Genomic DNA, 12500 nt, shown 5'->3' on the forward strand with positions numbered 1-12500 from the left:
TGGCATGCAGACCAGAGGGAGCCAGGGATCAAACCACCGACTGTACGATAAGTAGATGCCCTGCTCTACCACAAAATGCCTGCAAAAAAGAAAAATATTTACCCATTTTGTGATCATTTTTTTAATTGATGATCATAGAGGCTATCTTTTTACTGTCAGTAAAGCTGGCATATGACTTAATTTTACACTGCTGCAAAATACCAAGAGGTGAGATGGCCCACCTTAATGATTTGAATTTAGGAAATATTTTTAGAAAATGAAGATCTTTAAGTCAAATGCTTTGTGTTCTTGTGTTTTCTCATTTACATTGCTGCCTGTCCCAGACACCAACACAGCTGCTGTAACACAAGAAGGGTAGTTTATTAATTCTGTATTATTTAATCCACAAACAAGACTTTTGAAAATTTTGAAAATTACACTGGAAAGGCCAACATTCAGCTTAAAAAAAGTTTTGTGTCTTTGGGTCTTTCTAGATTATTTAAAAAATATTAATGTAAATTGTTATTTTAAAGATAAATATCAATCCTGTAGCTTTTGTCAAACTCATTGTAAACAAGTGCTCCCTATTCTACAGAAGCATTTCCAATCAGTTTACATCTGTCCATTACTTTCTCTACAACAGATCCCTCAGAGCAGATGAGTGGTTCTGGATGTCTGTATATTCCATGAATTTCTTAAATTGGCCACAAGATTTTGTTCCTGACAGCTACTCCAGCACCTGTGGAGGCATGGCCAGCATGGATAACTTCCTCTGGCAGGACCAGCCCTGTGAGGAGAGCCTCAACTTCATCTGCCAATCAGGTTTTACTTGCACCATGTTAAGGCTTGTATGCAATTATTGTGCATTACTTTGATTTAACTCTAACTCATGTCCTTTCAGGTGCTGACAATGCTGTGCAGAGAGTTCATTTCTACAGCACCAAGGATCCAACAAGTCCATAGGAACCAAGATGACACAGTATAAACTGTGATGCATAGTTTTTGTTAGAAATAGTTATTACTTAAAACCTGTTTTGCACTCCTTTAAAACTATTTTGCCAAAATTTCAGTAAGTGCACAACACACCATGTTTTCTTTTTCATATCGCCAATCCTGATGAAACACTAAGTTGAAGTCATATATAAATAATTTCTTTGTAGATTTTTCCTTTCTGATTCATAGTAATGCTCATAGCATTTGTAGTAATTGTATCTATGCAAAGCAAGTGAGTTTACTCCTTTACATTTTATATGGAAATATGTGCCTATAATAACTAGCTCTAAAGTTATGACTGTAGTGATGAAATGTCTTGATAAAGCCAGAACTGAAGTACAAATTCTCTGAATTATGAAATATTCTAATATCAAACAGTTTACGTGTAGAAAAGAGCACACATTTTTAAGCACTTTTTAACACTACACACACATTCCCACATAACAAGCAGGTCTGACCCGGATCTGGTATCAAGCCGGCACTGCTGGCTGACTTCTGGCATGATAAGACGTATGTCATCCAGATATGGGCCAGGCCTGGCATAGATGGCACTGTCTATGCATGATGGCATGTCATATCTGGCCCAATTATTGTTTGGTTTATGTGGCCCAGCCCCATACAAAGCAGGCCTGGCCGGGATCTCGCATCAAGCTGGCACTTCTGACTGGTGTCATTGCAGAGTGCATGTCAACCAGATGTGGGCCAGGTCTGGCAATGAGGCACTGTTTATGTTCCTGTTTTCCTATTTTAGTTAGAAAACCCAAATGCCATGTTACAATACTATACTGCTATGGTAGCCAATGTTTCAAATGAAGGTTTGACAGGTTTGTGAGTTTACACTTTATCCAAAACCTAGTGATGGTTTACTCATTTTTACCACTGGGTAGCTGTAGCTCAGGAGGTAGAGCAGGTCACCTAGTGATGGGAAGGTTAGTGGTTTGATTCCTGGCTTCTCCAGTCTGCATGTCATTAGTGTCAATGTGTGTGAATGTAGTTAAGAAGCACTCAGTCTAGAAAAAGTGTGCGATTAGGAGTACGTGCCATCTTGTGTAGAGCATTTGCAGTAATCAGGCCATTCGCTGTCTGGACAGAGTATCATCTTGTTACGTTTGCACTATTATGTTCTGGCACATGTTTCTATTACATAGCTTGATTAAGGTACGCATTAGGCTGACATCTGGGCAAAAGCTGAAACTGTTCTCGTCCAGCAGTGTGTCAGCAACTGGCCCGTGGCTGCACACAACTTGCACATGGCCCACATACCACAAAGAATGACGGCCCTTTGATGGCCCAGATCTGGTTTGCCAGAGGTCCACACATGGGCCAGCACAGGACCACCAGTGTGTCTGCAACTGGCCTTGTGCTTGTGCACCTCTGGCAAACCAGATCTGGGCCACCAAAGGGCCGTCATTCTTTGCGGTATGTGGGCCATGTGTGAGCACATTGTGTGGGCCAGATCCAGACCATACCAATTTAGTGCACATATGTTTTGGGCAAAAACATTTTTTTAATATTAAAATACAAACATTTGTAACAAACAATTGACAAATTAGCCAATTCCAAGCCTGTGATGGATTTAATATGAATTTTAGCTGACAATGATTAGACTCATTCACTGAATTCCACCTTTACATCAATTTTAAACAGTCTAGTATGAATGTACTGTGAGTATACAGGATGGATATTAGCCAAGACATCAGGTTGCATCTTGTTGAATTTAGTTTTATAAATTAACAAAGAGCATTAAACCTCAGAGCACAGGACAGGTCATTTGATCACAGCCTGTACACTAAGAAAATCTACTGGAATTTATAATATTTTTTTTTTTGCTGTTGTTTTTTAAAGACTCCTTCTTTTTCTATGATCGTGTTTCAAGCCAAACATATTCATTAGAATTATAATTTAGACTGAAATAAAGTTTGTGTTCTCATGTACTACTTCATAAAGAAGGCTCATTTACTCAGTTTATGTTTATGCAAAATAGAAAGAGGCCCTTCCCTGCTCTCATTTCATACACAGTGATGATTTGAATTTTGCAAATGAAAATTTTTTCAAAAGATATAGTCTTTAAGTCAAAGGCTGTGTCCTTGTTTTTTCTTTCATTTGCATTGCTAGCATTTCCAGACAGGCATGACTAGACGTGTTGCAAACAGTTTTTCTTATGTATACTGAGGTAAAACTGTAAAATCTTGCAAAATATTTAAATAAAACTTCCAATTTTTAGTTTTGATTTATTGCTAAATGTTGATTTTATTCAAGTATTTTAAAGTATAGTTTTTACAAAAACATTTTTATATGAACCCATTTCACTGCATGCACTAAACAAGTTCAACAAATATTATTTTTCAAATATTATTAATTTAAAGTCAGTGTAAAAGGCAAACTGCTTTTGATGTAATTTTGAACAGATGCAAAATACTGAGAGGTCAGATGCCTCTTAATGATTTGAATTTAGCAAATATTCTCAGAAGATGCAGATCTTAAGTCAGGTGTTGTTGTGTTTTCTCATTTGCATCGCTGCCTTCTCCAGACAGGCGTGTTTGTTTTTTAGTTTTGACAGAAAACACAAACTTGCTGTGACATTAGCGGGGCAGGTATTTTATCTACATCATTTAATCCACAAAGATGAACGTGAAAGAAATTTCATTCAGACTTTTGTTCAGATAAGCAAAAATGATAAAATCCCATTTTTTGTAGTGAAATTTTTCTTTTCTCTTCTTTTTTCTTTAACTCAATTTGGACTGAACGATTCATGTGGAAAAGCCAACCTTCAGCTTTCAGAGTTAGAAAGATGTCTTTTCAGTGTCTTTCTGACCAAATTATTAAAAAAATAGTAATAAATATTATTATTTTAAAGCTAATTATTAACCATGTAGCATATATGAAACTCAGTATAAACAGGTGGTGCCAGTACTACATCAATGGCAACATTTTCATTCAGTTTAAATCTGTTTTGATGTTTTATTTTAAATTCTTAAATTGGCCACAAGATTTTGTTCCCTGTGAAGTGAACCTAAACATCCTCTTGTGATCTGACTGGGCTTATATAACGTTAAACGTATGTATATTATTATTATACATATTTAAATATTGTAAAAATGCAATTTCAACAGCACATTTCAGTTTTTCTACATGACAAGTGTGTAAAAGTACAGAAAAATCTCTTGTAGCTCACTGCCCAGATCTCCTGTATGTATGAAACCTTATATCTTTATTTGACTGATGAAAACTTTCATTTTTTTACTGGAATTTCTGTTGTACACATTAAAAGGTTTTTTCTGTCATTTAACTGTTTATCTAATACCTAACTACTTTGGTGTAGTACAAATGGCTCTTGAGGAGCAGGAAAAGTTGTACACCTATAAGAAGTCCATAAATGCATGCCATGCACATTTTCCAAAACCATCCAGCAGACCAGATTGGAGTCTCTGTCGGGTCAGTTCTGGCCCCCAGGACTTATGTTTGACACCCCTGATGTAAACGATGCTGTGGAAAACTGTAGCTGCAGAAAAAAACAGATTGTCTCTTTTTAAAACCCTTGTTCTGATGATACACTGAGTTGGACTCATATACAGCTGTGCTTCTGATCCCTGTTTAAAATGCTGCTGATTGGTTCATTACTCATGGTCATAGTAACTTAAGTTTTATACACTATGTGTGCTTATTACTTTAGAATATATCCCTCCACATTTTTTTTTTTTTTTGTAAATTCAGCAATATATTAAATGTATAAAAGGTATCTCTGTTTGTGTAAGAGCCCTTAGTGTTGAAATTAAATATTACTCTTGAGAAATGTAAGTGTCATCATCTTCAATCTGGCTGATAGACTTTGAGGTAAGCTTATGTGCCTTTGAATGTAATGATCAGTGAAATGAATAAAAATGTGTAATAAGGCAAGTGAAAATGTAGAAAAATAAAATGTTTAAACATTAAATTGTAGAAACATGCAGTGGAAAGGTTTGGTCTGAAGATTTTGAGTGTGTGGTCATTCATGCAAACATCAGTGACTAAAAATTTGCATATTCTTGGATACTGAAACAAATGCAGGAGTAAAGTATGAGACTGGTAGTGATTAGAAGAAAACTACAGAGACAGTAAGTCAGTCTACCTGCCAATTACTGCATTTTATTAATGCCACAATACATTTGACTTGGATACTTTCTTAAGCCATGAGTGGGACTCATAGTTGGAGCTTCATTGGTAAGTTAAAGTATCTTAAACTTTCTTTAAGAAAAAATAAAGTTAAAATGAAGATGATGGAATTTAATGTACACATCAGTGAGATCATTCAAAAAAATAACTCCTTTTTTTTAAATATCTTTCAAATGTCGGTATGTTAACAGGCATTTCCATCATGTTAACATTAACATCTGGAACACTGGCAGGTAAATTTTTCTTCTGCAATCAAAACATTCTCGTCCACATTTGTTAAGTGCAAACTATCACAAGTTTGCAAAAATTAAAAAAATAAAGATTTTTATTTAGAAAGCACAGCCAATAATTGAGCAACGTTTCATTCTTAATAAAATGAATCCGTCTCAGTTCAGGCAAATACAAATATAATAACTACTAATTTGACACTGGACCTAGATTTATCTGTATATTTATATGTATATTGCTTATTCCGAGCAAAAATGTAAAAATAGCCCTCTATGTTTTCATTAATATTTTTTTTTAATCACTTAGGTCAACTCCTTTACAACCTGGCACTGAAACAAAAAGCTGTCCAATCTTCAACCAGTGGCACTGTGGGTATTGCTGGTAAGGCAGTTGATGGAAATAGAGATGCAAACTATCAAAGTGGGTCTTGCACACTTACCAATGTAGAATCTGATCCCTGGTGGAGAGTAGACCTGGTAAATGTGTATACAATTGGGACTGTAATGATAACCAATAGACAGGAATTGGAAAATGGGCTGGATGGTGCCGAAATCTGGATCGGAAATTCAATAACAATCAGTGACCCTGAAAGCATCAGGTGAAAGAGCTTGATTTATAACCGTAAGTCATTATTTATCATATCAATAGGACTTATTTATATTTATTCTTTACTTTTTCTTTTTGAATGTTTCATACACAGGTGTGCTGTCATCTCCCACATTCCCAGCGGACAAGCGTTTTATTTTCCATGTAACTCTTTGAAGGGACGCTACGTCACTGTGTTTTTACCAGGAAGTGCAAAGGTCCTAAGTCTCTGTGAGGTTGAAGTGTATTACGGTAAATACTTTCAATTCTGATGCAGATACATAAAACTGCAATTTACTGAGTCAAAGAACAAATGACAGCTTTCATGTCAGGGAAGAAACACAGATGAACCAACAACGAGGACGAGATGACACACAATATAAATACACAGACAGGAACATGAGGGAACAAGGAACAGGTGGCAAGCCCGGTGGAACTGATTGGGCACAACGAGACAAGGAAGCAAAACAGAATAGACTAACATGAGACACAGACCTTCAGAGTAAAACAGGAAATATACAGAGATGCAGACTGGAGGGAACACTGAGAAACACAAGGAAGAGTGCAAACATGACACGCTGGATAAACATGGAAAACATAACAGAATGAAACACAAACCACGGCACGAGAACTCACACAACAATATAACACAGACACATGGGGAGACAGAGGGCAGAGACACAAGGCGGAATCCAGTAAAATAAAATAAACAACCTAGGAACCATGGAATAAATCATGAACTAAAAAAGTAGAAAAACACAAGAAACCTAAGAACGCTGGGTCAAATTGACCCAGGACTGTGACATGCAATTATTCTTTGTGTTTTTATTATATAAATCAATAAGAGTTGTCAGAGCCCAAACAACATAAATTATTGTTTTCTTGGTTTTCCTTCAAGGATACCCATTACCCAATGTGGCACTCAAAGGAGAAGCTACCCAGTCATCTACACTCTCTGTTGCCACTGCGTCCAAAGCCATCGATGGCAGACGGAACTCGTTCTATAGCAATGGGTTCTGTAGCCACACGGCTGAAGACGAGACCAACCCCTGGTGGAGGGTGGACCTGCAGCGAAGCTTTACAATCACTGCTGTAAAAGTCACCAACAGAGGAGACTGCTGTGCTGAAAGACTGGATGGAGCTGAGATCAGAATAGGAAACTCACTGGAGAACAATGGAAACAATAATCCCAGGTAATTTTATATCAGTCAACGTTCATTGTGATTTTTTTCTTTGTTTGTTTTACTTTAGAATAACTTGAACAGCAATGTTTCAGCAATTAGAATATACATATTATCGACCACAGGACTAGTTAATTACTTGATGTTACCTTCTCCTTAACATGAAGTCCATAATACTAACATAATGCTGCCCCCACACTCTCTGCTGTCAGGTGTGCTTCCATCTCACATATCAAAGCAGGTAAAACCTACACATACCGGTGTGATGGAGGCAGCATGGAGGGTCGCTTTGTGAATGTGTTTCTTCCTGGACAGAAGAAGACTCTCACCCTGTGTGAAGTGGAGGTGTATGCTGCCCCAGCAGGTAGAGCTTTAAGCGACTGGATCTGATCTACTGAAACACATCTGCCTGATACTGATTCATACTTGTTTCTTCTTTTCCACAATTTAGTGGAACCGCTTCCAAACGTGGCCTTAAACAAACAAACAGTACAGTCATCAACTTGGTATGGGCCAGTGTTTGGGCCCTCAAAGGGTGTCGATGGGTGCAGGAATGGAAACTTCAACATAAGATGCTGTTCTTGTACTGTAGGACAGCTGGGTCCCTGGTGGAGAGTAGACTTACTGGCTGTCTATAAAGTCAGTGCTGTCACCATCATCAACAGACAGGATGCTGTTATAGAAAGGATTCTTGGGGCACAGATCCTGATCGGGAACTCGCTGGATCAAAATGGTAACATGAACCCCAGGTGAGATCTGATTTCTGATAAATGTAACTTTTCTCCTTCAACATTAAATTCAATATTTTTTTGTTTTTTTAAAACAAAGAAAAACTAATGTCTGAACATAGTTTTAAGTTCTAATCTATCATTTTCTTTGTTGTTTCTCTACATCCATCAGTTGTGGCATGATCACATCATTAGATGGTACACCAACATACACATTCCAGTGTAATGAAATGGAAGGTCGCTACATCATTGTGATCATACCAGGAAAAAGGACTTACACAACCCTGTGTGAAGTGGAAGTGTTTGCTTCTCTCTCTGGTAGGGTCTTGTTGTGCTATTTTTTAGAAATTGTTGTGGTTTTGTGTGCTTAAATTATTATTGTAAGATTTTTACTGTTGTTGTTTTTTTCTTTTTCTTGTATTTACCATTGTTCATAGGACCAAATGAACATCATGCACTTTGCTGAACTTTTAGCTTTCAGTGTCCAGTTAAACTGCCGAATATTTCAATGGAACATGTTAAAATGAAAGGAAAACAATAACAACCAAACTGGCTTAAACAAACAGAATCCTAAAGCAAAGTACTTCCCTGTAGTTCCAGAAGCTGTCACTCCTTTACCAACTCCTCCGCCTCCTCCCACCCCTCCTCCACCTGTGAGCCTGCAGCTTGGTGGCAGGAACGTGACGGTGGTGGGAGAGAGGCTCTGCTGGTCTGATGCTCTGATGCACTGTAGACGTTATTACTGGGACCTGCTCAGCCTTCACAGCCAACAGGAGCAAAGCGAGTTGGAGCAGCTGCTGGGCCTCGTTCCTTTCTCCCTCACAGACCACATCTGGATGGGACTGCGCAGGTACTGATAGCTATAGATACATTTAGCTGATGTACATCACAGATTAAATAATGAGCAGGACATAACATAAATGAGATGGTGCTTCTCTCCAATCACAAGTGAAATGGAAAAATCTGTTAAAGAACTATACATAAATATCAAATGAGAACAAAGAAACAGAAGAAACAACCAAATAAATGGAGAAAGACACAACAGGAAAAGCCAGAAAGAAATGCAAACAATGTACAAAGTGAATGAAAATAACTACCAATGGTTCAAAGAAGAAATAACTTCTGACAACACAATGACCCCAAAAACAAAAAAACCCAGTCAAGAAAATATTTACTTGTTTTCTGATTATTTATCCAATTGTGTGTCATAGGGAATACATTTTTCACAGTTAATAAAGAAGGCATATTATGTAAATTTAAACTGCTGCAACATACTAAGAGGTCAGATGCCCCGCCTCTTCTGAGGAAATATTCTCAGAAGAGGCAGATTGTTAGAGTCAAAATGTTAAATATTCTGCCAAAGTTGTATTTTTACTCAGTTGTATATGTATTAAATTTTTATCCTATTGTACATTTTATTTTATTTTATTCCATTCTATATATAGTATTTTTTTATTCTATTCTATTCTGTACAGTTGTGTACAGTGTATTATTCTTATTGTTTTCCTGTGTTCTTTAATTTTTGCTATATAACTTTGCACTGTTGTGACAAAACAAATTTTCCAGATGTGGTACTAATAAAGATTCTCATCTTATCTTAAATGTTGTCATTGTGTACTTAAATTTGTAAGTCTCAGTTCAAACTGAATCATCAAAGACATTCCTTTGTTTCTGTTGTCTTCCCCAGCCTGTTGAATGGTGAGGGGGGCTACAGTGTAACTGAAGGCACATCCTATGTGAGGGTTCTGTTCTCTTATTTAGCGAGGATATTTACTTCCTGCATTTATGACCTTACCTGTGCTTGTGTATGGTGAGACGATTAGAGGGGTTACGCCATATACAGGTTGATGGAGATGACCCTTCTTGTTTAATGCTTGTTTCAAAAGAAAAAAGAACGAAAATTGGAATTTTCTGAACTCATTCCAGGCATTTTTGCATCTTCCCAGTGATCACCTACTGTGCTTTGTTAATCTGAATTTCATTAACAGGTAGTCACACAGAAACGCAGACCCAACACAGATCTTTAAGTTAGATGCTTTGTGTTGTTGTGTTTTCTTATTTGCATTGCTGTGTCAAACTTACATTTGGATTTTCTATTCACTTAAGCAAAATTATGCTTAAAATGATAAAATTCAAATTGTTTTCCAGTGGAATTTTTTCCAGTATATTTAACATATTTTGTTATTTTGAAGATAAATATCAATCATATAGTTTATGTTAAATGTCAATAGCTGCATTTTCCAATCAGTTTACATCTGTTCGTTATACTTTCTCTACAACAGATCCCTCAGAGCAGACGAGTGGTTCTGGATGTCTGGATATTCCATGAATTTCTTAAATTGGCCACAAGATTTTGTTCCTGACAGCTACTCCAGCACCTGTGGAGGCGTGGCCAGCACAGACCACTTCCTCTGGCAGGACCAGCCCTGTGAGGAGAGCCTCAACTTCATCTGCCAATCAGGTTTTACTTACACCACATTAAGGCTTGTGTGCTTTTATTGTGTATTGCCTTATTGAACTTTTCCTCATGTTCTTTCAGGTGCTGACGATGGCGTGCAGAGAGTTTATTTCTCCAGCACTCAAGGATCCAACAAGTCCATAAAGGAGATGACACAGTATAAACTGTGATGCATAGTTATTTTGTTAGAAATAGTTTCTATCTGAATATGTTTTACACTCCTTTAAACCATTCTTAGAAAAATTCAGTAATTGCATAAAACATTACGTTTATCTTTTTCATAAGTTACAGTCATGAATAAATGATTTATCTTTAAATAATTTCCTGTCTAGTTTGTAGTAATGCTCATAGCAATCATAGCAATTGTATTTCTACAAAACACGTGAGGTTGTTCCTCTGCATTATATAAAGCAATAAGTGCCTATAATAGTGCCTCTAAAGTTATGGCAAAGACTGTAATGATGAAATGTGGTAATAAAGTTTGGATTAATAAACAAAGACAGTCGTATATTATAAAATATAACAATATCAAACAGTTTGGTTTTTATTTGTGCAGAAGAACACAAGTTCTTAAGCACTTCACACTACACGCACAGCAAAGTGCGAAAATGTTATTTTTCATTTGTGGACAATATAGCATACAACACACATGTCTGTAATTACTAAATTCTCTCTGACACTATATTAAAAAAAATCATTGCAGACCTGCTGTCTGACAGTATAAATAAGTTTTGTCTCTAAACAAATTAATTAGAAAGATTGTCAGAAAGATTTCCAGGGATTTGGTGGCATTTTCATATTCAGTCCTGCAACAATTTAAAATGTACCAAAATCAGTCGCAAAGTAACAATTTAAGATACAATTTAAAATAAAGCAGAATAATCAGTATGATTATTCTGACTCACTGAATTAACTGAATTCCAGCTTTGCATCAGCTTTAAACAGTCTAGTATAAATGTACTGTGAGTATACAGGATGGATATTAGCCAAGATTCGGGTTGCATCTTGTTGAATCCAGTTTTGTAAATCAACAAAGAGCATTAAACCTCAGAGCACAGCACAGGTCACCTGATCACAGCCTGTACAATAAAAAAAATCTACTGGAACTCATAATAGAAATGATTATGAGTTATGATACTTTTCCGCATGCTGAGCCACTACAACTGATTTTAAGATTCCCTCACCTGCTGAATCCCACTATAGACTCTTCCATACTAATTTTCCTGTTTTGTTATCTTGTTGTTGTTTTTTAAAGCCTCCTTCTTTTCCTATGATCGTGTTTCAAGCCAAACATATTCATTAGAATTAAAATTTAGGCTGAAATAAAGTTTGTGTTCTCATGTACTATATATGCACCACTTCATATATGACGCCATTCTTGCTTTTCAAAATACTAAGAGGCCTTTCTCTGCTCTCATTTCATTCACAATTTGAATGACGATTTGAATTTTGCAAATGAAAATTTCTCCAAAGATATAGCCTTTAAGTCACAGGCTGTGTCCTTGTTTTTTCTTTCATTTGCATTGCTAGCGTTTCCAGACAGGCATGACTAGACGTGATGCAAAAAGTTTTCCTTATGTATACTGAGGTGACTCCGGGGCTAAACTGTGAAATCTTGCAAAATATTTAATAAAAACAAAAACATTTTTATATGAACCCATTTCACTACATGAACTAAAAAAAAGTTTAACAAATATTATTTTCCAAATATTATTAATTTAAAGTCAGTGTAAAAGGCAAACTGCTTTTGATGTAATTTTGAACAGATGCAAAATACTGAGAGGTCAGATGCCTCTTAATGATTTGAATTTAGCAAATATTCTCAGAAGATGCAGATCTTAAGTCAGGTGTTGTTGTGTTTTCTCATTTGCATCGCTGCCTTCTCCAGACAGGCGTGTTTGTTTTTTAGTTTTGACAGAAAACACAAACTTGCTGTGACATTAGCGGGCAGGTATTTTATCTACATCATTTAATCCACAAAGATGAACGTGAAAGAAATTTCATTCAGAGTTAGAAAGATGTCTTTTCAGTGTTTTTCTAAACAAATTATTAAAAAAATAGTAATACATATTATTATTTTAAAGCTAATTATTAACCATGTAGCATATATGAAACTCAGTATCAACAGGTGGTGCCAGTACTACATCAATGGCAACATTTTCATTCCGTTTAAATCTGTTTTGATGTTTTATTTTA

At 36.2% G+C, this 12500-nt stretch overlaps 1 protein-coding gene across 1 annotated transcript; it reads left to right on the forward strand.

Annotated features, from left to right (window-relative positions):
• Positions 1–5141: 5141 nt before the first annotated feature.
• Positions 5142–10796, forward strand: LOC113014014 (uncharacterized). The gene is made up of 9 exons (XM_080295588.1): positions 5142–5172; positions 6001–6189; positions 6836–7130; positions 7331–7482; positions 7570–7867; positions 8019–8164; positions 8441–8696; positions 10129–10307; positions 10386–10796. Exons 1-9 carry the CDS (start codon positions 5142–5144, stop codon positions 10472–10474), a joined length of 1635 nt encoding a protein of 544 aa, XP_080151714.1. The 3' UTR covers positions 10475–10796.
• Positions 10797–12500: the final 1704 nt, after the last annotated feature.

The sequence above is a fragment of the Astatotilapia calliptera genome, chromosome 3 (assembly GCF_964374335.1).
Source record: "Astatotilapia calliptera chromosome 3, fAstCal68.1, whole genome shotgun sequence".
Taxonomy (NCBI): domain Eukaryota; kingdom Metazoa; phylum Chordata; class Actinopteri; order Cichliformes; family Cichlidae; genus Astatotilapia; species Astatotilapia calliptera.

Coding starts and splice junctions, on each gene's coding strand:
- LOC113014014 (XM_080295588.1), top strand. CDS start 5,142: ATGAGTGGGACTCATAGTTGGAGCTTCATTG. Junction 5,173..6,000: donor TCATAGTTGGAGCTTCATTG/GTAAGTTAAAGT, acceptor TCATATCAATAG/GACTTATTTATATTTATTCT. Junction 7,483..7,569: donor GGTGTATGCTGCCCCAGCAG/GTAGAGCTTTAA, acceptor TCCACAATTTAG/TGGAACCGCTTCCAAACGTG.